The 23,893-nt window shown below is 41.8% G+C and overlaps 1 protein-coding gene across 2 annotated transcripts in view; it reads left to right on the top strand.

Moving 5' to 3' along the window:
- PPEF1 (protein phosphatase with EF-hand domain 1) overlaps positions 1–23,893 on the top strand; it is a 41,402-nt gene that overhangs the window by 12,730 nt on the left and 4,779 nt on the right. Inside the window, exons 1-10 of one of the 2 annotated variants that reach the window (XM_067289738.1) lie at positions 3,304–3,339; positions 4,098–4,149; positions 9,515–9,687; positions 11,449–11,563; positions 13,668–13,714; positions 17,339–17,505; positions 19,078–19,114; positions 19,577–19,726; positions 21,837–22,127; positions 23,593–23,778. In XM_067289738.1, coding sequence (XP_067145839.1) covers positions 4,119–4,149; positions 9,515–9,687; positions 11,449–11,563; positions 13,668–13,714; positions 17,339–17,505; positions 19,078–19,114; positions 19,577–19,726; positions 21,837–22,127; positions 23,593–23,778 — 1,197 coding nt within the window. In that variant the 5' untranslated portion in view covers positions 3,304–3,339; positions 4,098–4,118. Of the gene's footprint in view, positions 1–3,303; positions 3,340–4,097; positions 4,150–9,514; positions 9,688–11,448; positions 11,564–13,667; positions 13,715–17,338; positions 17,506–19,077; positions 19,115–19,576; positions 19,727–21,836; positions 22,128–23,592; positions 23,779–23,893 lie in introns of those variants that run through there. The other variant, XM_067289737.1, reaches the window with a different exon arrangement.

The raw sequence follows: 23,893 nt of genomic DNA on the forward strand, positions 1-23,893 counted from the left end.
AGTGTGAAAATCATGTTCTGTCGGATTTATTACTGAGAGTAACAGTGCTGTAATAAGTATATAGTTAAAAAAAATGACAGGAATATTCTGTTAGAGTTGCAGCGTTAAGCGTAGTTGTTAATAAATATATCTGCCTTGTGTGATTTCAGTGGCACTGTGCTGTGTTATGTGCCCAGGACCAGACCACTAAACAACCCAGAAGGGTTGAAAGCAACATTTTTTGCTGTTGACTCAGGGAAGTTTCATGGTTCTGACACTGGAAATCCATTTCTGTGCTGGTGGCTATGCTCTGCCCCCAGGGTACTCTTCTAAGCAGAGGAGTTGATGCCAACTTTACTGTGATGTGTCAGGCTGTTAAGTGTGTGTGAGGGGGAATTCCAGAAAGGACAGAAAATAAAAGAGACATCCCAGAAGTTTATGCAGGAAGGGTGTTCTTGGTCATATAAAGATTAGATTTCCTTCAGGCGGGAAGATTTTTTTTCTAGGAGGGCTGAGATATTTGCAGGATGGGAGTCCTAACTGATAACTGATATTGGCCTTGTGAACTAGAAACCATCACCACTTTAACTGTACTGCTGTGTTGTGAATGATAAAATAAGCAAACATGTTGCTATTTTGGTACCAATAAACATTTTCATTAAAATGCTTATATAGTGTTATACATATATTAATAGAATCAGTTTTCCACAGAGGTTTTTTTTTAAACCTGTATAACTGTCAGTTTAAGAAAAAATCATTGTCACTTGGGGAGTTCCACTTATCCTAGTCTTATAATCCCTAGTATTTGTGATCAGCTTAAATGATTGACTGGTGTGATCTGTTGTCCCTCTAGTGCAGAGCTTTTCTATGCTGTTTCCCAAGAAAAAAAATCACTTGAAGCCCTCAGATGGACTGTTGGTGGTTGTTTCAGCAAATGTAATAGAATATGAGCATGTTAGTGTTGTTTGTAGTTTCCCCTTTTTTTTCTTGTTCATAAAGTTGCAGTGCTGCACAGTGGTGATTTTATCAAATTTTTGGAATTCTGGAGCACTTTTCAATTTTGTTTCATTTCTTCTCCCGATCATCTGTGTTTCTGGTCAAAGATGATCTGTGGTTCTTGGGAGTGTCAGGAGCTAAAGATTAATGTATTGCTTTGGTCCTTGTACCTGTGACAGAGTTGCTCTGCAGCTGCTTTGACTTGTTTCTCCAAGGTCAGGAGAAGCATAAAGAATTTTCCATGTTATCTTTGTTAGCTGTGCTGAGCTATTCAGGGTTGAGTCCCCTAGGAGACTGATTGACGTGAGATGTTAGCTGCAGGGCTGGAGGCTAAGGCTTGACATTTCTGGCCCTGTCTACTTATCTGCTAGTGTCCTGCTGAGAGTACAGGGAAAAAGAGGTAAGGAAAAAGTGCCAGTCAAGAAAGAATAGAGTTACTTTCAACTTTAAGTGAGTAAATGTGACATCTCTTGACAGCAGCCCCTCACCTTGCTTTATCCTGTATTGCCTGGCAAGAATATGGCCCTGGTTTGTGGCTGCCTTCGGACAGGTCCACGATCCGATACCCCTGTTCTCTGCCTTCCACTTGCTGTTATGCACTGATATGCATTTAATACCTCTTGACTGCCACTGCTGGTGCTCTGCTGGGCGAAGCGTGTTAATACAGGGTCACGTTCTGACTGTAATTTAAGCAAATAACTAAATTTGTATTTGCCATTATTTCAGCTGCTAGTTCTCCAAGGCAGTAGGTAGCATTTTGTTCTAGTTTTGTGTAGTAGAATACTGTCCTCCTCTGTGACTGCAAGTAATAAGTATTTTACTACATGAGACAGAAGGGAGATTAGGAAAGGCTATGTTATTGTTGGTGTCAGGTTTTGAAATACTAGGAGCACTTCTCTGACTCCTGGAAGGTGTGTTTGTGAATTTAATTGTGAAAAGTAAGCAGGTTAAATGTAGCTAGCATGACTGGCAAAATCTGGAAATAAGTGCTACTTAGAATAATGTTATATTTGGAATAAAAAAATTGTCTATCTTCCCACTCTCCCACCTTTAATGCCTAGGGCATGCTTGGCTGCCTTTCCTCTCCACTTAACTGCAGGCAGTACTGCTGCCACCCAAGTTTCACACCCTGGCTCCTGAGGACTGCTGGCATTTGGGTACCAGGAGTAGCAGGGGGGATCTGTGGCATGGTGGAAGAGATCGGTGGTCATCAGTTCCTGGAGCTCCTGCCCTGCACAGCTCTCACTAGTGGCTGCTGTTGATGCAGGGCTAACAGCTTGGTGTGGGTGTGAGGAGTCCTCCCCCGGGACAGTGCCCAAACCAGGACCCCTTTGTGCCACCAAGTGTTCTGCTCAATCTGTTTTTGTCTGGGTGGCCAAGTGGGGTGATCCATTTGGGCCAGGAGACAGCAAGTCTTTTACCTGAAGCTGCAGTCTATGCGGTTCTTAGCGATTGTCCTTCAGTGAAGCTTCCAGCAGTTTTCTAGGCTGGGACAATGGTAGGCACAACTTGTTAAGGTGCTGAGTGAGATGTGTATTCTGTACATAGTCCAAAATGTTCTTCTGACATGTCACATTGAGTTTTTGTGGATTAGTTTTCCTTTTTTCACCAAACTAGCCAAAGATATAGCTGTGTACCTTTTGACATGTCTATTTAAGCAATATATTCTGCCCTTTGACAGCATTTGGTAACATTTGAGCCTAAGGTTTGAAGTTTTCCTGGCTTCCTGATATAGCTGTGCAGACAAAAACCTTCTATTAAAAGAAGCTGCTGCAAACTCTGTTGTTATAGTATGCTCACTGTTACAGCTTGCAAAGGCTAGGCTTTTTCCTGCAGCTTGGTGAAGAAATACATTTCATTTGTAGGCCAAATTGGTGGTCTTCCTTTTCTCACCTTCCCCAAACCCACATACCACCCATCAGCTAGACATAGCTGCCTTCTTAAATGGGTAATATCTTCAGGACAGTGAAATGGGGAAGGTTTGTAATGATATAAGCCTGAACAAGTCAGCTGGTTTGGGATCTGTCCCTGCAGACCGAAACAGTAGATACATCATGTATTCGTTACTAGAAAACATTTTTTCAGTCTCAGTTTTACAGAGCTCCATCTTAATGCTGACTGAACTCAGTGGATTGCATTTGTCATCTGTCTGCAAGATTCTGCAAAGGCAGCACATGTGTTTTCATTGTAGACTGCACTGCATCCATGTGTGCTCCGTTACTTTCTGTTCTGGCAGTGCTTAGAGCCGCTGTCCTCATCCAGAGGTGGTACCGTGCGACAATGGCCCGCATAGAGATGAGGCGCCGCTACTGTCTGAGTATCTTTCAGTCGATTGAATATGCTGACGAGCAAGCTCAGCTGCAGGTTTGTATCTTCAGTTCTTCCAATACAAGCAGCTATCTTATCGCCAGAACGCTGAAGCTGCACATACAAAATGGATATGTGGTTGTGTTTCTCCCTGCAAAGCTGTCTCCTATATAAGACCCCTTCCCTGCCTTGCACATGAACTATGTAAGTTTTATAAAACTGCACAGACAGCAGGACACCATTCTGCCTACATCTAGGTTGGAAGTTTCTGCTCTATTAGCCAAGGATTGCAGGTCATTGCACTATGGGTGATCTTAACTGTGTCAGTGAGGTAAGATATGTGCAATAGAGATATCAGTATCTCAGCAAGTCAGCCCAGGCTTCCTTTACGGTCAAGACAGGGTATTAGGAACTTCTAGGGCATTGCATTCATCCTAGTGTCAATGTCTAAAGTGAGTTAGATGAATTGTGGTGATTTCTTTTTATTGACTATAGAGAAAATCTAGGCAAATAATTTGGATGGTAGGCAAGATGAATTACACCCAAAAATGTCAGAGTAGAAATAGCCCTGGGACTTTGTATGTATTCATATAGTGTCAACCTGCTAATTCACAGTAAAGAAGGAAAAGAGTAAGCTGCAGTTTTTGTAGTAGGACACAGGCTGGGTCATTATTGCAGGCTGATGCTATGGGAAGATACAGTGGTGTCTTAGATCCCCCAAACAGAAAACTAATAGTAACCGACTAAGAAAAGAGAGTGCTAATGTTTGTTGGAACTGATCAATATGTGTTTGTTCTTTTCTTTTCCTTACACAGCTATCCAGCTTTTTTGCATTCATGCTGGATCACTTTTCTCGTCCTGATGCAGGTAAGGATAAAAGTCAAAGGAATAGGGATATTCTGTTTGAAAGACCTAATGTGAGATGGTTAATTTTCAATGTGATGATTACAGCCTGTGCATATGCTGGGGCTGAGTTTTGCTCTCCCAAGTACCATAATAAGAATTTGATCCTGAAAGTGTTGATTCTGCTCAATATCTACACAGTGAGTCGGGATGTAAGACAGTATGGGTACCTGTTGTCCTTGCTCAGAGTGCTTTCTTATATGTTCTTGCCCTTAAACTGTTCTCATGATAGTCTTCCTGACTCCAATTTGCACAGCTTCCTAAGAATTAAAAAAAAAAAAAACCTACAAGTTATCCAGAAAGAGTGTGACTAGTTGGTGTAGGGCAGGTGGAAGCAAACAAAGAGGTTGCTTTCCTTCTGTTTTTTTTCTGAAGTAGTTCTGGACCACTTTTAAATTTAACTTGTTCTAGATTTTGCTGCAAAACATCCAGTATCAGCAGGAAACTGGCTACACTCAATTATTTTTAAACTATTCTCAGTTGCAAGTATAAAACCTAGCGCTTGGGGGTGTTGTAGTATGGAACATAACATGGACTATAACTGAATATTTTGGATTAATTAAAAAAATCTGTGAACTAAATTTTAATCATGTACTACTGCCACTTAAAAAATGGCAAATAATATTGACTTGGCTGGAACAGACCTACCATGATTAACAAATTCTTTGTTATTGTCTGCCTGGTGTTTCCCTCTCTGTGATCCCTCTGTGAATGAGAAATTGCAAAGCTTAGGGAGCAGTCAGTCAGAAAAGCTGGAAAAGCTGAAAAACCACAGTAGACCATGTCAGAGGAAGTTCTACAACAGGAGTATATTGTATCTTTATCTCGAGAATGTATGTATTGAGCAAACATAACATAGGAGTGCAAAACTCCTACAGATAATGTAGGATAACATATTCCATAACACAAAATGCAAAAATTGATCAATACATGGATGGTTAAAATGAATAAATTTAAACTGCTAGGGATAAATGTTTAGTAGCCAGCTCAATGGGCAGAGCTCAGAGGGTTGTGATCAGTTGCGCAGTCTAGTTGGAGGCCTGTAGCTAGCAGTGTCCCCCAGGGGTCAGTCCTGGGTCCAGTCTTGTTCAACTTCTTCATCAATGACCTGGATGAAGGCACAGAGTGCACCCTCAGCAAGTTTGCCAACGATACCAAACTGGGAGGAGTGGCCGATACACCAGAGGGCTGTGCTGCCATTCAGAGAGACCTGGACAGGCTGGAGAGGTGGGCGGAGAGGAACCTCCTGAAGTTCAACAAAGGCAAGTGCAGGGTCCTGCACCTGGGGAGGAATAACCCCATGCACCAGGACAGGTTGGGGGTTGACCTGCTGGAAAGCAGCTCTGCGGAGAAGGACCTGGGAGTGCTGGTGGACACCAAGTTAAGCATGAGGCAGCAATGTGCCCTTGTGGCCAAGAAGGCCAATGGTATCCTGGGGTGCATCAGGAAGAGTGTTGCCAGCAGGTTGAGGGAGGTGATTCTCCCCCTCTACTCAGCCCTGGTGAGGCCCCATCTGGAGTACTGTGTCCAGTTCTGGGCTCCCCAGTGCAAGAGGGATGTGGCACTACTGGAGCAAGTCCAGCGAAGGGCTACAAAGATGATTAGGGGACTGGAGCATCTCTCTTAGGAGGAAAGGCTGAGAGAGCTGGGCCTGTATAGCTTGGAGAAGAGAAGGCTGAGAGGAGATCTTATTAATGTGTACAAGTATCTGAAGGGAGGGTGTCGAGAAGATGGGACCAGACTCTTTTCAGTGGTGCCGAGCGACAGGACGCGAGGCAACGGGCACAAACTGAAACACAGACACTTCCATCTGAACATGAGGAAAAACTTTTTCACTGTGAGGGTGACAGAGCACTGGAACAGGTTGCCCCGAGAGGTTGTGGAGTCTCCTTCTCTGGAGATATTCAAAACCCGCCTGGATGCAATCCTGTGCAATGTGCTCTAGGTGACCCTGCTTGAGCAGGGGGGTTGGACTAGATGATCTCCAGAGGTCCCTTCCAACCTCAACTGTTCTGTGATTCTGTGATAACAAGCAGAGAGGCTTCAAATTAGCTTTGCTATTCCAAAGTATGTTCTAAAACCCACAGACTTTAACTCTCTGGCTTTTTTTTCATCTGTTTGTGCTCCCTTAAATTAGGATGACAGCATACGATTCAAAAGCCCTCTCTAAAAAGATAGCATCTAATCTTACCAGAGCACGTTATCTGTCCTACTCAGTGTTGGATGCTGAGAAAGCTATCTGAAGATTTTGTAATCAGTGTTTTCCTTCCATTATAAACCATTGAATCTCCCCTACTCATCACATCACTTTCCTCTTTTTAATCTGCTCCTTCAAAATATGGTTTTTTTAAAAAGAAAGCCGCCACTTCATCATTAACACGGTAGTGTTTTTGATGTGATTGTTTCTCTCTCATACCCTGTAGCTTTTTTCATCCTTTCGTCCTGTTTGAGATGTCAGTGCAGTTTAAATCATGACTAGGATAGTACATGGCTGTGTATGTTGTTCTTCTTCTGGTTGTAATTAAAGGTTATTTTCAAAGGATTTATGGGAAATAAGAATTAAAACCTCTTCCACCCTACACTTCCCTTCATCCTATTAAAAAAAAAAAGAAACGTCTTGCATACCTACTCAGTCTTTTAATCTAAAGATCTCTGGTCAGGCTAATTTATTCTGTGGGAGCCTCCTGTTGTCCATTCGTCCCAAAGACAGTGCTGGCTCTGCGCCAGCACCTTCCTTCACCTTCTCTGAAGAATAGCCCAAAGGAGCATGGGTGGTGACAGAAAGGGAAGCGATTCTTGCAGAGCCAGGGAATTAGCTGGTTTCCTGTTACCCAGCAGTGAGTATGTCTTTGTAGTGGTGTCTTTGACTCACCTTGAACACCTATGGCGAGGTGTTCTTGTCAGGAAAATCAGGCCCCTGGGCTTTCTGTGGCTAAATTGACTCCGTGTTGTTCTAGGCTTTCACGTTGTCCTGTAAACAGCAGGAGAGTCACATAGGGGCTGCAGGTAGCAAAGGCTTAACTCACTTGGACTGCACCTCTAATGTCAGAGTACAGAGCAAATCATCACCAAGGCTCCCTCTGCAGTCACAGGAGCAATGCATATTCACAAAAGGGTATCTCCTTCCATGTTAAGCTAGATGCCTAAACTAGGCACTTCTAGAGTCATCATCCTTATCTTTTTATGGACTGAAAAAGCCTTGGCAGAGAGACTGGAACCCTAACTTTTAGATAACTAAAATGAGGGGTTCCTTCAGGGTTCATCCTGCATGGGGCTTGTGGCAAGCTGGGGTATTCCTGGGTCAGTGCACACTAATCTCCCAGCTGCTTTAGGACATCTATTACTGGATGGGGGGGCTGCCTGCTCCTAGATGAGACAGTCATCCTGCACAGTAAGGAACCTTAAAATCTAGCTGTATGCCTGAGGAGGAGGTAGAAGAGCCTTCCAAGGCTAACGACCATGACTGGCTCTTGACTCCGCATCTAGCAGCGAAAAATGGGGTTCTCTTTATGCCCCACAGGGAAGGAGATTCAGTTTCTCAGCCTGGGCAAGTGCCGAAAAAAGAACAGAAGTGGTGAGGACAGCGGGTCTCTGTTTGGAGGTGGAGGGAAGGGCAGCCATGATGCCTGCAGGAAGGCAGGGCCTCAGAGAGAGCGACTTGGGCAGCTGGCTGGTTTGAAACGCTGAAAAGACGGCGACTCTCTGAAGCAGAGTAATGTCAGACAGGGAGAGGGAGTGTGTCACATTGCTCTGCAAAGAGCTGTAACTCCCTAGCACACTTTACTCCTACAGTTAGGCAATGCCTCTGCCGCACCAGAGATCCTTGCTTTCCTGCCCCACTGTATGCAGGGGGGTTAAGCAAGGCCAGCAGGCCCCTGGATCAGCACACATGAGCAAGAGGCAATTTGGATGGTCTGAGGAAGCAGCTCTGTGGTCTGCAGCAAGCCACTTCCGGAGGGGAGGGATGACAGACAGAGACGCAGCGCAGAGACCCAGGGCTAGCACCGTGACAAGGCTCGGTCCAGCTATGCTAGGCTGCTCAGTGTGCGGGAACCAGCAGCTTCAGTCCTCCTGCGACATGCTGGCATCTGGCCAGGCAAAGCTGTAATGGTGGTGAAAGACTGCAAATCAGACTGCACTTGGTGGAAACTATGAACCTTGAGCACCTTGCTGTTACTTGATGCCTTAATCCACTTGCATGGCTGTGCATTGAACATACTAAACAGCTCACAGCAAAGAACTGGTAAAAACCATTGTTTTTTATCCAGAGCTGATTAAAAAAAAAGCTATTATCTACTTGTTTCTTTAAAATGAATTTTCTCCAGTTACAAAACAAGCTGGTCTTTATGAATCTCATAATTTATGAGGCCACACACAGGTTTCAGCTGCTGTCAGTTTTCTGTCACAGCCACAGGTATGCCTCCAGCAATAAATAATACATCTCTATTTCCAGTTGCATCTAATGAAGGTTACAGAACACTTAACAGCAACCCAGCAAAAAGTATTTACGCCAGTCACCTCACAGGAGAACACTGTCATTTAGCATTCTAGTTCTCTCTTTTGGAATAATAGATGATAAAGGCAATCTGCAAGAAGAAAACAATTCTACTTTCACTCAGATATATATTCAAGGGCATATTAAAAATACTGGATTGAAGCAATTAGCAATGTTCCTGCTTTCTCCATGCTCGAGGAAAATTAGAAGCTGTGCTCTACTTTTACCACTATGCTAGTGTTTATTTCATCCAATGGTTTTATGGCAGCCAGCCAAAAGCTGGCGTTGTCTCTAGTTGTAGCAGAAAGAAGTGCTTTGCAAGCCACTAGGAAGAAGTAGGATTTTGTTGTTGGCCTTTTAAATCTTCAGTGAACTTCTGGTATTCAGCTTGCAGAGAAAATGAAAGTAGATTTTTAAAACCCGTATTAAAAGTGTAATATTGAGTTGTAAATGGATGAAGGTCATTGAATGATCAGCTATGACTTTTGAATCTCCTTGCTCTGCAGGGAACGGAGAGGAAACTCTGTGACAGGTTATGTTTCTCAGTGTCTAGGAGAGCAGATTGTTCCTGAATCTCAGTGCAAAATGTTTTACATCCTGACCACAGCTATTGGCTGTTGGGGCTTTTTTGTTTGTTTGTTTTGTTTTGTTTTTAGTATTATGAAACAATTTGGGGAGACCTGAAGTTGTGTACAAGGTAGGAACAAACTAACAACTGTAATACTGCAGCAAGTTAAACATCAGTTATGTTCACTAGTTCTGGTCACGCTGTTGTCGCACTTTGGGGGACTGGTGGGATTTCTCCATTGTTGTTTTTCTTCCCTCTTGTTCCAGATTCTCACTTTTTCAGTGGCCCTGGTGTCTCTCAGATGACAGACTCAGGCTTAAGTTTAACAGAATTCGAAAAGAGGATTGATGTTCCAGACTCCTATTATGGACCACGACTCAAGTTCCCCCTCACTACTGCAGATGCCAGTGCTCTTCTTGATGCTTTCAAGAATGAAGAGGTAAGTTGCAACTATTTTGATTTCTTTTTCTTCATTCTACATCTCTGTCAAGCTGTAGCTCCACAATCAGTTGAATCCAATATAAGGCTGTACTGGTGCCAAGGGGGGTATTTCTCCCTTCTTTTCCATGCCTAGCTATGCATTTCCACTGCTCTTTCCTGACATCTGGCTGGGAGCTAACCCAACAAACCCCCAAATGGTCAGTTCTCAGCTGGACTAGTTCCCAGGTTTGGCTTACTGCCTTGGCTCTGTGACCACCAGAGCCAGCACTGAGGAGGAGGCAGGGACTGCTGGGAACCTTCTCTTTTAGCACTGAGATTATGGTGATCATGCAATGGGAACCCTCAGCAGCTGTGAGATGGGAAGCAGTGAGGATACAGGATGGGGGAAGGTATCCTAAGGCAGCCCAGATACTAGTTATCTTCTTTTTTACTGTGTTAAAAATAGAAATGTGCCAGGCATGGCCCAAAGAGCTCTCCCCCCCCCACACACACACACGTACTTTTGGGAGGAATTGAGGTGCAGGGGTTAATCACCTTGTTCCAGTGTGTGAGACCCCACCATAAAGGAGAGAGTGAATACAAAGCATTGCAAACGTAGCTGAACAAGATGATATCACAGCCCTCCTGAGCTCTCTTTCTGCTGCTGCCGAGGCACTGCAAAGGCTCTGGTACTGATTCGCTGTGTATGTTCTTTAGGAAGCCCCTTTGCCTCCCCTTGTAAGGTGGGAGCGGAGCTGGGGAGGCATTACATGGCACTACTTTGTTGCACCTCTTGAAGTTCAGCATTTAGGCTTAACAGTATATTTACTATAAGTAAGTGATAACAATCTATCTTGGTTTTTAATTTACTAAATAATGCTTTTTTTCTGTAATTTTGTGTGGAGGCTGCTCTTACAAGTAGACAGATATAAAGCACATGTTAAGTGAGAACACCCAGACTTCACCATCAGCTCTCTAATCCTTTCTGTGGTCAGCATTTTTTTAAGGAAGTGATTATGTGTAATTGGCTTTTTTGTTTGTTTTGAAAACATCCATCTTGCAAAATCAATCATCTGTGGCCTATCTGTCTCCTATACCAAACTTCCTCAGTGATTGCTATGTTTGAATTAAAAGCCTTAAAAATCACTGATTGACAAGATCATCATAAAAAGCATTAACAGTGCAGAAGACCAGAAGAGCACTTTTAGAGGAGCAGGGACATAAATCTCTTCAGAAAGGAGCAATCTTTAAAGAGTGGATGTTTCATTCTCATAACTTTATAATGAGCAGGAAGATAAGTATTAATAAGGCAACCCTTACTGGAGTTTCCCCCTCTCGTTTGTTTGCAATTTGCTGAAAAATAATTTATGGCTTTTTTTTTTCCTCTTCTTTTTTTTTAACTCGCAGCTAGAGGTAGATCCCTTTTTAGTTACTTTGAACAGATGACTTTATGTAATGATTCTGAGTGTGGTACTACCTACTTTCTTATCCTTTCTGTAGGTGGGGAGAGTAAAGCAGCACAGTGGAAATAAGATGGGGAAATAAAAATGAGTTCATTAAGGGCCACATATTTGTTCACTGGGAAGCAAGAACAAACCTATGAACATTCCTAATTCCTGCACTAACCCCCACAGCCTGTACTCGTATTTTAAGGAGGGCTGTAGTGTAAATAATCTGATATAGCTTCCTTGGCAATACAGGCGTCTGGTATTAATGAAGCAGGCAGACATATTGCTACTCCTAATGAGTCTCCCTTGTCTCGCCCCTTTTTTTCTCACAGCTGCTTCATGCCCGCTACGTACTGCAGCTATTACATGAAACCAGGAGGGTTCTTAAGGAGATGCCAAACATCACTCATCTTTCTACTTCCTACTCCAAGGAGATAACCGTCTGTGGTAAGGTGCCAGAGCAAATAACCGCTTTTGGCAGCAGGTTGATACCCTAAGCAGCTGGAGGATGATCTGGACGTTGCCAATTGTAGCCATCACAAGAAACTTCTCGATGCTTTTTTTTTTGCCAAAGTGCAAATTAGCACAAAGCAAGAAAAATAAGGTTACTGAGTCACCCATGGTATATTTTAAGAAAGTCCGTCACCTCCTTTTGCCTTTTCTCTTCTTGTTAAGTGTTTCTGAATGAGTCAGTATTAAATCAGCTAACACTGCACTGCAGCTTAAATATTCCTGCACTTCCATCTCTAAAAAGGCACCAAGTGTTGTGATGACTGGCTGCCAGTCTCACCATTTTCTCCTTTTACTGAGAAAAAGACTTTGCCATTGTAATTTACTCAGTAATGATTTTAATGAGAGCTTAATAGGGGTGGCAAATAAGACCTTACATTGACAGCATGACTGTCTGGAATAAATTGAAATATATAATAAACTCTCATTTCTAAAGGGACACACGGGGATGAATCAGTCTTTGTACAACAAACGAATTAGTCTCACAGAATGATGTGAGGTGTCACAAGGTAAAGGCCTCAGAACTAAGAGCCCATTGCCCATCAGTTTTATTAGGCTTTTGTAAGTTATGGATAAAGGGATGCTGCATCATGACTTGCCATATGGAGTGATAGTGGTAAAACAGAACAGTGGTGGTGACATTAACTCTGACAGCTAGCAGTGTCTGTGTTGTGTACAGTAGGAAAGTGGTGCAGGGAAGGGCACTGTGACACACGCAGAAAAACTACTAATGTTTTTATAAGACATGGTTATGCACCTACTTTGATTGCCAGGAAAGGGGTTGTTTAAACGAGATTTTGCATAAACAGTAATTCATTAATCAAGCAAACAGAACCTCTCTCCAAACTAAGGGAACATGGATTCATATTTGCTCACTACACAGCGTGCTCTTACTAATCAAAGCATAACTCCTCTTATTTGTATCTAAGCAGCATCTAAAGGGTTCCCCTTCCTGTCATTCAAACTAATAGCTTTTGTAACCAGAAGGATCTTCTGCAAAAGATGAAAGTCCAGTTTTTAAAGGTAACAGGTCCAAAATGTTGATTTTCTTAAAATAAGGTGTCCCTCCCCCCATATCTTTTTAATTTCAAAACAATAGTGAGGATTAAACGTGCATCTGAAATGTTTGTACCCACACACGTGATGAAAAATCTATCGTAGCCTAAAAGAGTCCTTAGAGTGACTTCAGCAGGCTCTGAATGAATCAAAAGTTGCACAGAAGACATACAGACAGGGTAAAAATGTCACATCCTTTCTCTCTCTCTCTCTTTTTTTTTTAAGTCATTGGTGATGAAGCTGTATTATCACAAGATAAATATCAAAGCTGTCCTGTGCCTTTGTGGTGATGAGTTGCAGATGTGAGAAGGCTGGTTCTGTGCTCATGAAATTTGCTCATAGGCAGAGGGGAGCTGTGCAGCAGGGGCCCTTCGCACCGAGTGAAGGCCACCTGCCTGTTCAGGGGAGGCCTTTCGGGCAGGACCAGATCTGTCCGTCCTGCAGCCTTAGCTCTGAGGCATGGAGGCACAGGAAAGTTCTTGACACTCTCACCACCAGATCCCACCTGCGGGAATCAAACCCTGACCCTGAATCAGACAGATGCCCAAATGTGTGGTGTACAGTGGACTACTTAGTAGATTTAAATCTCATAGTATTTAGAGGTCTGTCATATTTCTAAAGTACTGATCCCTTTGCAGTGACATATTTTGTTTTTCAAATATGTAGTATGGTTGTTCATCTTACATTTCTCTGGACTAACTTTTGACTGTGTGACTGGTCTGATCTTCAGATCCAGTTGGAAAGACAAAAACTTTCATGCAAGGCAATTGTATAAACTCTGTTAAGTATTTAATTGCCAGATTTCACTGAGCAACTTGATCATGTGTCTTAAAATGAAGCTGATATACTCTTATTGCAAAGCAAATTATTAAGGAAAACATGGGGGAAAAGTTAGGACTAACTCATGTTTTACAATTCCAGTTTTCTCTCTTCTTCCCTCTTCTGTGACCAAAAAAAAATAAAATCATATCTTTGTTTCCTGTAGGAGATTTGCATGGAAAACTGGATGATCTTTTGCTGATATTCTACAAGGTAAGTTGGTGTCCTGTGACATAGCATTTTGACTTCAAGGCTTGTTGTTAAGAACACTTATTTATGTCTGATAGTTTTCATCGCTGTTAGAATGGTACATGTGGTGTGCATGCACCACACACATACATGTGCATACATATGCACAAAAAGAACCCTCTGTAATAATTTGAATGGTGTCTGGGTCTGTCATAGTTTTTCCTTCTCTGCATTCTTCTGCTGACTGTGAAGGAGAAGATCAGGAGATCTGTCTCTCTCTAAATGTCAAGCTGGAGCACAAACCAAAACTTAGGAGGGTTCCTTGCAATATCTCTAAAGTCCTATCATCACTGTTTTATATTCCGTATTGGCTCAGGTTTTCTAAAATCAGGAGCTAACTTAGTTCCTGATGTACCTCTACACCATGGATAATTTTGGCCCTCCACAATGAATGCAGAAGCTTTCTTGGACCCACTTACACCTTCCATCAATACCTGCAAAGTGTTCTTTTATTATTTTTTGCTTACAGGAAACAAAAAGGAGTGCTATCTGCTTAAAAGTCTTTTAATTCTTGGAAGCAGTCATGTAGCTTGCACAAAATGGAAATGCACTTTGGACACCATTTACGTAGCTTTGAACAGCTGTCCACTTTTCATGTTAAATAAAACAATTCTGTTTTATTGATGTGAAAAAAAAAAGCTTCAGGCTATCTTTTCCACAATTGTATATTTAACTGAAGATGGAGGAATTTTCCTGTATTTTGTTTCACATTTCTCTCTAGCATGAATCACCACCTTTCATGTAGCAGATATTCTCTCTGATTCGAATTTTCAGTAGGAGAGGATTTGTGTCTGGTGGTTATATATTCATCTACACTGAAAGGAGGCTGTAATGAGTTAAACCAGCTGCTTAAATGGTGCAGTTCCCCTCCGCTTCCAGCTTCGATACACTTTAACTGACATTTGCTGAGTGGAAGACTTGATTGTTTTATCCAAGTGCACACCTGAAGCCTGTTTATTTTAAGCATAAGCAGACCTCTACAGGGTTCGGCTTTTCATATGAATCAGTAACTTTTAGCTGATCCTTGGCTTTCTGTATTTAAGCTGTTATTTTAATTAGACTTTTTGAAACTGGATATTAAAACAGCATAAGAGTGTGATTCAGATTGGTTTCATCTACCACATCTGGGATGGAACAAAAGAGCTATTTTGAAAATAGATGCTCAGGTGTAGTTATATTTACATCAGGAATCGACTTCAAATTTACTCTTCCAGAGTAGGGAGATGATGATTCTTTTTCCCTCTCTAAAGGGATGTTCCCAAAAGACAAAAACTCTCAGAGCAAGGATAAAAACCCAACTCTAGTAAATTCAGTTGCAAAGCTCCCACAGACTTCACAGGCTAGAGTTCACCCCCAGTCATTCACTGACTGTTAAGTTTCTGGGGGACTCCTTCCACCAAACTACATAAAATGGGGGAATATTTTGTTCTTATTTCAAAGTGGTTGAAAAAATAGAGAGCACGTGATAGAGCTGCTCAGTTATGTAGAAGCAAATGAATAGATGCAGTATTTCCTGTCCCCTGTGAGCAGTTTACTCAGCTGAGCAGCAAATTCAGTCAGCCTCTGGGATCCATTTTTCTCCTGTTTCCTAACAACTCAGCTCTAAGTTAGAAGGAATTTCCTCCTCAGAGGTGGCATGAACCACCTGTACCTTGAAACAAAGCAGTGTGATCTTAAGTGGTGGCCCCAAGAAGCGTGTAGTGAACTCCATTCTGCGTGGAGCCGGGAGGACCTGACCGGGTTGCTGGAGCGTTTCGCAGGCCTGCGTGCAGACTGCTCTCCTCCAGAATGGGGCTCTGTCCAGGGAACTTTAATCACAATTCATTTAGAAATCTCCAAACCATGAATAGCAGCAAACACACAGAAGCTAGCAGGCTATAGATTATCAATACAAAGCTACTTGTAACTGTGCGTATAGTTCTTAAAACCAGTTTGGGGTGCTAAGATAATTACCTTTTTCTCAATAACCGATTTGTAAAGATTCATTCAGTCTTTGTTGAATTACAGCATTTCCTGAAATTCACTGAGACCCTTGAATTTTATAACATGTATTGCTCAGTTAGCTTGTTAAATGGATGCTATGGATAGACATGCCCTGAAGCTGGAGAACAGACAAATGACAAAGGGAAGTTAATTAATCACTAGCCCAGAAGATACAGTAATGATGATACCCACGAGCAAGTGACCCCACAACACTTTTCTCCTTATCTTTAGAGGGCCTTATTCACCTCTGACATGTGAGAGGCTGCAACACCCTTTAATTTAGTATTGCTCTTATTGCTGGTCAAAACTGCAGAAAAGGAAATAAAAACTTTACATGAGTGCGGAACAGAACTAAAATGGCACATCAAAGGTGAAAGTCCAAAACAAACTCTCATTTAAAACTAAGAGTTGTGGCTAAGCTTTTCCAGGAGAAGAATGACAGAGAAGACCTGTCTTTCTGTGAACACTGCAGTTGCAGAGCAGCTGTGCATACGCTGACAATCTGCTGGTAATTCAGATACCTATTAGTTGTAAAGCAAAGCTTTGATTAATCCATCTTTCTATGAGCTGCTGCTGAGTCTGTCTAGTCTGTTGCACTCTTGAAACTTCTTTCTTTTTTAAACCACTGCAACCCAGCACATTGTCAGAGTCTCATAAGTTGTCACCCTTTGGAGCCCAGAGCCAACACATGCCTCTTCTAAGTCAACTTGGAGAGAGCAGGGGAGAAGCTATGGCAAAAATCAAGCAAGCTGTATTTACAGCATTCAAAATTGTGCCGCTGTGGGAGTCGAGAGATCAGGATGACTACTGCATTTTGGCCTTCTTAACAGCAGTACAGGGTACTGACTGAGACAAAAAATGGGTTCATGTTAAGAGTTTAGTTGGGTCACTGACCAAATTGCACATCCCACAGTAAACCCATTAAAGCAGTATACCAGGGAATGCCGTAGTAATGTAGAAAGTGCTGGACACTTGGGCAGTAGCATTATTCAGCAGGTATGATGTTTTGCAATGCTGCCAAATCTCATAAGAGTGGCTTCTACAATTGTAATATGATTTTGTAGATTTTGATGAATGTCCTCTGGACTATAGTCTTTCTTAGGAACTTTGGAAGCATGGACTGCAAACAATGTAAGTATATGAAATCTGATTTCTTACTGTGTAAGGAAACATAAGCACCTTCCAACTTGTGTCATAGGAGAATTTTTCATAAACTTGTTGTCTCACATTGAAAATGAATGATTCCTTTCTATTCGTAAGTGCATAGCTTCCTGCCAGCAGTTGCATTAATAGAAAAGTAGTATTTTATTAGAAAAATAATGTTCCTTTCAGTTTAATTTAATAGATAGAGAAAAGGATTGGAGACAGCATCATGAGAACAGTCAGGGAGGTCACCTCTCCTCTGATGGCTTGTACAGGTTGTCTGGTGTGGAGACATCTGCACTAAGCAGTGGAAATAAAGAAATATTACATTTTAAATCTCTGTATTATGCAGACTCTTGCAGATTTTCTAGCAATGTGATCTCATTTGGAATGCTATTATTTCTTTCATTACAGTAGCACAGCAGGGTCTCCAAATTTCCTTGTTTTTGTTTCCTTCTGCAGAATGGTCTGCCTTCAGAAAAAAACCCTTATGTCTTTAATGGTGATTTTGTTGACAGAGGGGACAATTCTATGGAGATACTTATAATCCTGTTTGCATTTCTTCTTATCTACCCCAATGATTTACACTTGAATAGAGGAAACCATGAAGACTACGTCATGAACGTGAGGTAGATTTTAGTGGCTGGAGGGGGCATTTGTTTTTTCATTGGAAAGGTTGGAGTCTTTGAATGCTGCTTTAACCACTGTGCTACAGATTTGATCTCTACAACAGAAATAGTGTTTTCCTGGGTATTCTGGTGTATTTCAGCATTTTTAACATGTATGAGGGGGCAAAGAACATTCTTATTACACACAAACACTTTGATGTAACTCATTTCTTGTCTCTGGCCTACTCAGAATCCATTGCAGTCAGTGGGCTTAGAGGAACCCTGAGTATAACCTTGGGGAAAGGGGATGGATTGCCAGACTATATTTTAGTTAAATCATTGGCTTTTTCCACAGCATAACAAGAGACATAAGAGTATGCAATAAAATGGAACCAGGAAACCAAGAGTTAACATTTCATTTTCCCTTCTTTACTTTGTATTTTTCCTAAGCATTTCTTTGTCTTAACTTTTGACTGAGATCTCATTTCCCAGACATAAGGGGCGGGTAAATATCCTAACTTCTACATAGGGCAGGTACATTAGTTTGAAAGGTGGCGTTCTGCTCCATTTCGGGAACAGCTAAGACCCCATTTTCTAACGCAGATGTTTGTATTTGGCTGTACAGCAGTGCCAAAGGGAGATCACAGCCAACATCTCTGGCTAATGAAAGTGTAACTCCTAGATGAAATCATCTCCCAGACGTGAGAAGGACCCAGCAATCCTGGTCCCTGCAGTTCTAAACTACTCCAGTAACTAGCTGGGTGCCTGGCTGCTAGGGCACTCTTTGCTGTCACTTGGTGCGTGCACACAGAATATATTGCTGCTTTAGCACAGGCATAAGCCTGGGTTAGCGGCCCAGGTTCAAATCCTGTTGATGATCCATGTAAGAGAACCAGTTTTACGTGCTACTTTACTTTTTTTTCAGCACTGCTTCAGAAAAACCTGAAACAACAGGAGTGACTTTGTCTACAGGGGAGGAAAATTGCCCCTAAAAGCAGTGGAAAATATTAACTAAGGCGGTGATGGTAGAGATGGCAAAGGACGTGCGCATTCCAGCCTGCGGCCATTTGCTGCACATTTTGGTTGGCAGTGTTGCACACGGGTTAATTTGAAGCCTGAGAAGTAGGGTGTTATGAAAATGCCCCTCACAGCGAGAATATATTGGTGTTAAAAGAATGAGGAAGCAGAATCCTGGTTCCTTTTGGGAAAACAGGCATTATAGATTATGTTGTCTAATAAACATAAGTGATTTAGGATGAAAACTCTAGGGAATTGGGAATTTTTGTGGGAATTTTTACCCCACATCTGTTAGATTCCTTTGAAAATTCTTGCTGGTATCTAGAGGGTAAACTGTTTCATTTAGATGAGAAATAGGCCACTCTAATAAGTTCTGGTCTGGATTCTGTTCCTGATCCCTTGTATGTACAAGAAATCAGTTTAACTCAATTCTTAAGACAGAGCAGAAGAAAGCACATTTAAACTGAGGTGAGACAGAAATGGCAGGAGGAAAGGAGGGATAGAAAATTCTGGGCAATCACTGTAATGCAGAAGGGGTATAGTGCAAACCAGCTCATGATGCTGTCCTATTTTCAGATACGGCTTCACAAGAGAAGTTTTGAGGAAGTATAAGGTAAGACTCCTCCTCCTTCCTCTTTATTTTCTTCTCAACATTGCACTTGTAAAATGAAACCTGTCTAAGCAAGGAAAATTCCTACTGGTTTATATAGGTGTAGTGCAGAATTATTTTAGTAAGTAGTTAAAAGTATTTTGAATTTTCAGTGGAATAACTGACAACACAATTATAAGTGTTAGCCTTTTATGCTCAGAGATCTATGTGATAAAGTAAATAACATTTGTAAGGCCACTCAAGAACACAAGAGAAGATGAAAGAAAAATGAAATGCTCTATCTACAATCAAGCAGTTCTTAAAGGAAATTTCAGAACATGTTTGTCAATGTTGCAATTCTGGGTGTTGCACAAATGAGTGGAACTGTTCATACAGACTGTTGCAAGCATACTGACAAAATTTTGAACTTAGAAGCAACAGAGCCTGCCAAAAATAGGATCTAATTTTTAAAAGTATGTTTTACAGGTCCATGGCAAAATAATTTTGTGTCTTCTGGAAGATGTCTTTAGCTGGCTTCCCCTCGCCACTGTCGTTGATAGCAAAGTTCTCATCCTACATGGAGGAATTTCAGACACCACTGATTTGGATTTCCTGAATTTATTCGAAAGAAACAAGGTAAGAGATCATGTTCATGTGGGGTTAATTCTGTTTTCTTTAAAGAATTTAGCAGTACAAATGCTAAGATGTTTGCATTAGGAAAGGAAATGGATACTATGTAAAACAAGTAAGGGAAGAAGAGTCTTAGTTTTCTTCAAAAACAGTGTTTAGAGAGCAAGGATTCAGTAGGTGTTGGGAGCCAAATGTTTGGCTGCTGTAAAATAACATGGGTCTCTTGACTTCAAAATAGTTAAAACTCTTCAGATACCTCCTTCCTGCAGTGATGACACATTAACCAGAAAGTATGAAAATTACTTAATGCTCAGGCATTTCTGAACACTTCAGAAATCAGTCTAGCAACATCTCCTTAGCTCTGCCTTTTGTCCTGGGGCTGTGCTTCTGCCATCTGCTCTGCGTGGGAAAGCTCTCCGCCTGTCATGCCCTCCACTGGCATGGGCTGAACTTTGCGTGGGTGGGAGAGCCTTCCCGGAAGGATCAAAATTCAAGACCTGGCCTTGAGAAAGCAGAAACCATGGCTTTTCAGGAATTTAGAAGATAGGTGCAGGCTGTCTAAAATGATGATCAAGCAGAGTTCTTTCAGACCAGTGGAAAATGGTGTGTGTGATTTCGTCCTGAAGATTTGGACAACTAAATCGACTTGTCTGCTTGTGAGCAGGGCACTTAGGCTCTTTATAATCAGTGGAGACCCAGGAGATCCAGTGGCAATCCAGGTCTTATTGTTGCCCAGACATAGGTCTCCAGCACTGTTGATGGAGGCACTGGTAGCCTAGGGATGTCCTTTCGGGCCTCTAGCTGCCACTGAAGAAAGTCCCCTTCAGAGGTCTATGCCACAGGTCTCCTGTAGGTCCAGTTCATATCTGCCCACCTCATGCTAATGTCTCAGATATGACAGAGCAGCTTAAAGGGCACAAAATACTTAAGTTTAAGCAACTGAATTGAGGGCCTTGTCATTAGTGTTAGTGGAATCTAGAGCTTTTTCTTTCTTCCTCATGGTTTCTAATACAAAAATACATGTTTTATTGGACAGTCCAGTGTAGTTCTGTATCTTAAAGATGTGGAAAAGGGCAATGGACACTTCTGGTCATCCGAGTCACTGTCTAGACTCCAGTGACTGTCCCACTGTATGCTAAAATTGGGTATTATGGATATAGGTGTCTTAATCTGTGAGCTGATTTCCACCACCTTTCACCAGGGTTGGCTCAGTGTGTTACTAATGCAGCATCTGTGAAATGCAGAATTAACAAGTCAAAGTTGCTGCCACAGGAGAGCATTGCAAATGTGACATGTATGGGACACAACTCAGACTCTGCTGGGCAATATCATGTGGGGCCAACTGATGTTTTTTAATTGGTACCGTTGGCAATTGACAGATCTTCAAATACTGGTCAGTGCACTGGGGAATGACTTTTTGTTTCAGTGCCTAGGATCCCCTGGAAGAAATATTTTTCTTTGTTAAATAGTTGAACTTTTTTTTTTTTTTGGTCCTAAAAATGAGCTAGTGTGAGAAAATATCAAAAGAGAAAAAAAGATACTCCTGGAGAAGAGTCTGTATTAATGGGCATTCATGGAGCCATAGTGCACAGCTCTGAAAGAGCAGATGTCCATACATATTGAAGATGGTTGAGTTTATTTAACATAGAGGGCCTGATGTAATACTTCATGAAATTCACTGTTATCCTGCTAGTACTCCATTAATTTCAGCTGAATTAACCTAGCAGAATGCTACTGTATCAGAGCAGTGAATGTGCTTTGATCATCAGTATCATATACAGGTATATTTTCAGTTTCCAGTGAAGCTTGGCACATAGGCACCTGTCCTGAGCCCAAGCACTGTATTGCTTGTGTTTGACCGTGACGTGGAATGAGTGCATGTATCTTGCTAAGAATATGAGAGTAGTTTTGAAGAGGCCACATATATATGTAAAGCAAAATTGCTGCAAGTGCCAAACACTTGCCACCAAACCTGTGAGTTTAGGATGTTATAGGAGTTAAGTATTGAGTAGAATTAAATCCTGAGTACAGGCAAGGGCAACTGATGTGCCTTTCAGCAGACTTCTTTGCATCACCTTTACGCTCTGATAACTCTTTCAATATTTTATTTTTTAAGGTGAGATCTTTGATGCGGCCACCAAAGTCAGTTACAGACATCAAGGACCGAATAAAGGAGAAAGTTCCCAGTACCACACCGAAGAAATACGGTGCTCATCAGAATGTTTCAGGGAAAAGGAAAGACATATCTTCATCAGGGTCCAGCCCTAGAAGACAGAGCTCTTCCTATGCAATTGCTGAAGAGTACCAGAGACTTGTGAAGGATAGCATGAGCTCAGGCCTCCTCTCTGCAACATCAGTTTCAGACCCAGATTGGCCTCCAGAGCCCACCCAGAAGGAATGGCAACAAGTAGGTGAAACTAAAGACAGGTTGATACAGATTACATATGAGTACATCAAATATCAATTGGTACAAATTATATATGAACACACACAAACTGGCAGGTGATCTGTTTAGAGTGTGTGTTTGAGTCTGAGTGGAACTGCTGTATCTCTTAATAAGAAACCCATCATTCTTGGTAGTATGCTAATCAGCCATTAATTATTTGGATGCTTTTTGTAGACCTGGCAATAAGGGTTTGTGATTTTTATGCCTTACAAGTATATATGATTTAAAATATGTTTTTCTTAGCTGTTAGGAGGAAGAAACTGCTCAGCCTGAGATGTGTTTGCATGCCCTCATGTGGTTGGATCTGTTGGTACATAGGTGGCTGTCAGTTTAAATAGGCCAGACTTTACAACTGTCAGTGATAGCACCTTTTTTTTTGGCTGTGGTTTTGGCAGCTGAATGCTGATAATATCTTACAAAATCCAACTCCTGAGACATATAGGCTGATTGTTCAGAGTGGGAAGTTTTTGTCCTCTTCATGTTAGTTTCCTCTTGAATATTAAAGGCAATACCGAGCTCTTGCCTTGCTGTAATTTAATAAATTGTGACAATTCTGAAAGCTTAATTTGCACAGCAATTTAGAAGCTGAAAATTTTGTGTACAAGTTTATTTTTCTGAGCTTCTCTTCAGACAGCTGCTTTAAGGGATAGATGGTTGTGTTTTGCTTCTTGAGAAGCAAACCTCTTTCTGAAAATGCAATTTCCCAAGATACACATCTGACCTAGAAACTAATGTAGTGGACACAAGCAAACCCCCAAATCTGACACTGCCCCAGGTAACTGAGTTTCCACTGAACCCTGCTTGCAAATGTGAAGTAGAGCATGTTACCTTAAACCTTTTCCAATGAGGTTTAAACAAAACACATTTTTGCCTCATGTTTGCTGCTGACCAGAATTATTAGGTTAGCTGACATTAAACCATGGTAATTTATCCTTATGTTTGAACCCTGCTGATGTGTGAAATCTAGTTTTGAAACATGAGCTCACCAAAGACAATAAAGCCAAAGACAAATTTTGTCATGTTTAGAGCAGCCATTCCCATAGTTATAAGGTGAACCCACTAACACACATAGTTATCACGTGCTGGGAAATAGGAAATGCCTCTTGCACAGACAAGCGCAGGCACCTTTTGAAGTAGCCCATGTACTATTCCTGATACATGGAAACTTCAGCTGTAAAAGGAGATGCATTTCTGAAATTATGTTTTGCCTGAAAAAGTTAATGAAAAATTTAGATAATGTTTCTTAAGAAGTGTAAGTAAAACAAAAGTTTCAGGCCAGAAGAATGCACTGCTGAGGAAGCATGTATTAGAGGGATAAAACAGGAGATCTCCTTGTTGGCTCAGGTTTCTCCCAGCCCTTTGGGGCATTTGCTGTGGCCAGCATTTTACTCTCTGTCCTCACCTGCTTGAGTTTGCTATTCTACAGACCCTCGATATTCTCTGGAGTGATCCAAGAAGCCAAAGGGGCTGTGTACCAAACAAGTGTCGAGGAGGTGGCTGTTACTTCGGCCCTGACATCACTGCCAAGTTGTTTGAAAGGTACAACCTGAAGATGCTTATCAGGTCTCATGAATGTAAGCAAGACGGTTATGAGGTCGGTCATGGTGGCAAGGTAAGGTGCTTGCATGCAAAGCGGGATTCTCATGCGAGCTTCACACACACAGCCACAGATTGGCCTGCCAAATTAATTAGAAAAAAAGGAGTCACCTCTTTAAAATGGGTTTGGG

Source organism: Apteryx mantelli, chromosome 1 (genome assembly GCF_036417845.1).
Source record: "Apteryx mantelli isolate bAptMan1 chromosome 1, bAptMan1.hap1, whole genome shotgun sequence".
Taxonomy (NCBI): Eukaryota; Metazoa; Chordata; class Aves; order Apterygiformes; family Apterygidae; genus Apteryx; species Apteryx mantelli.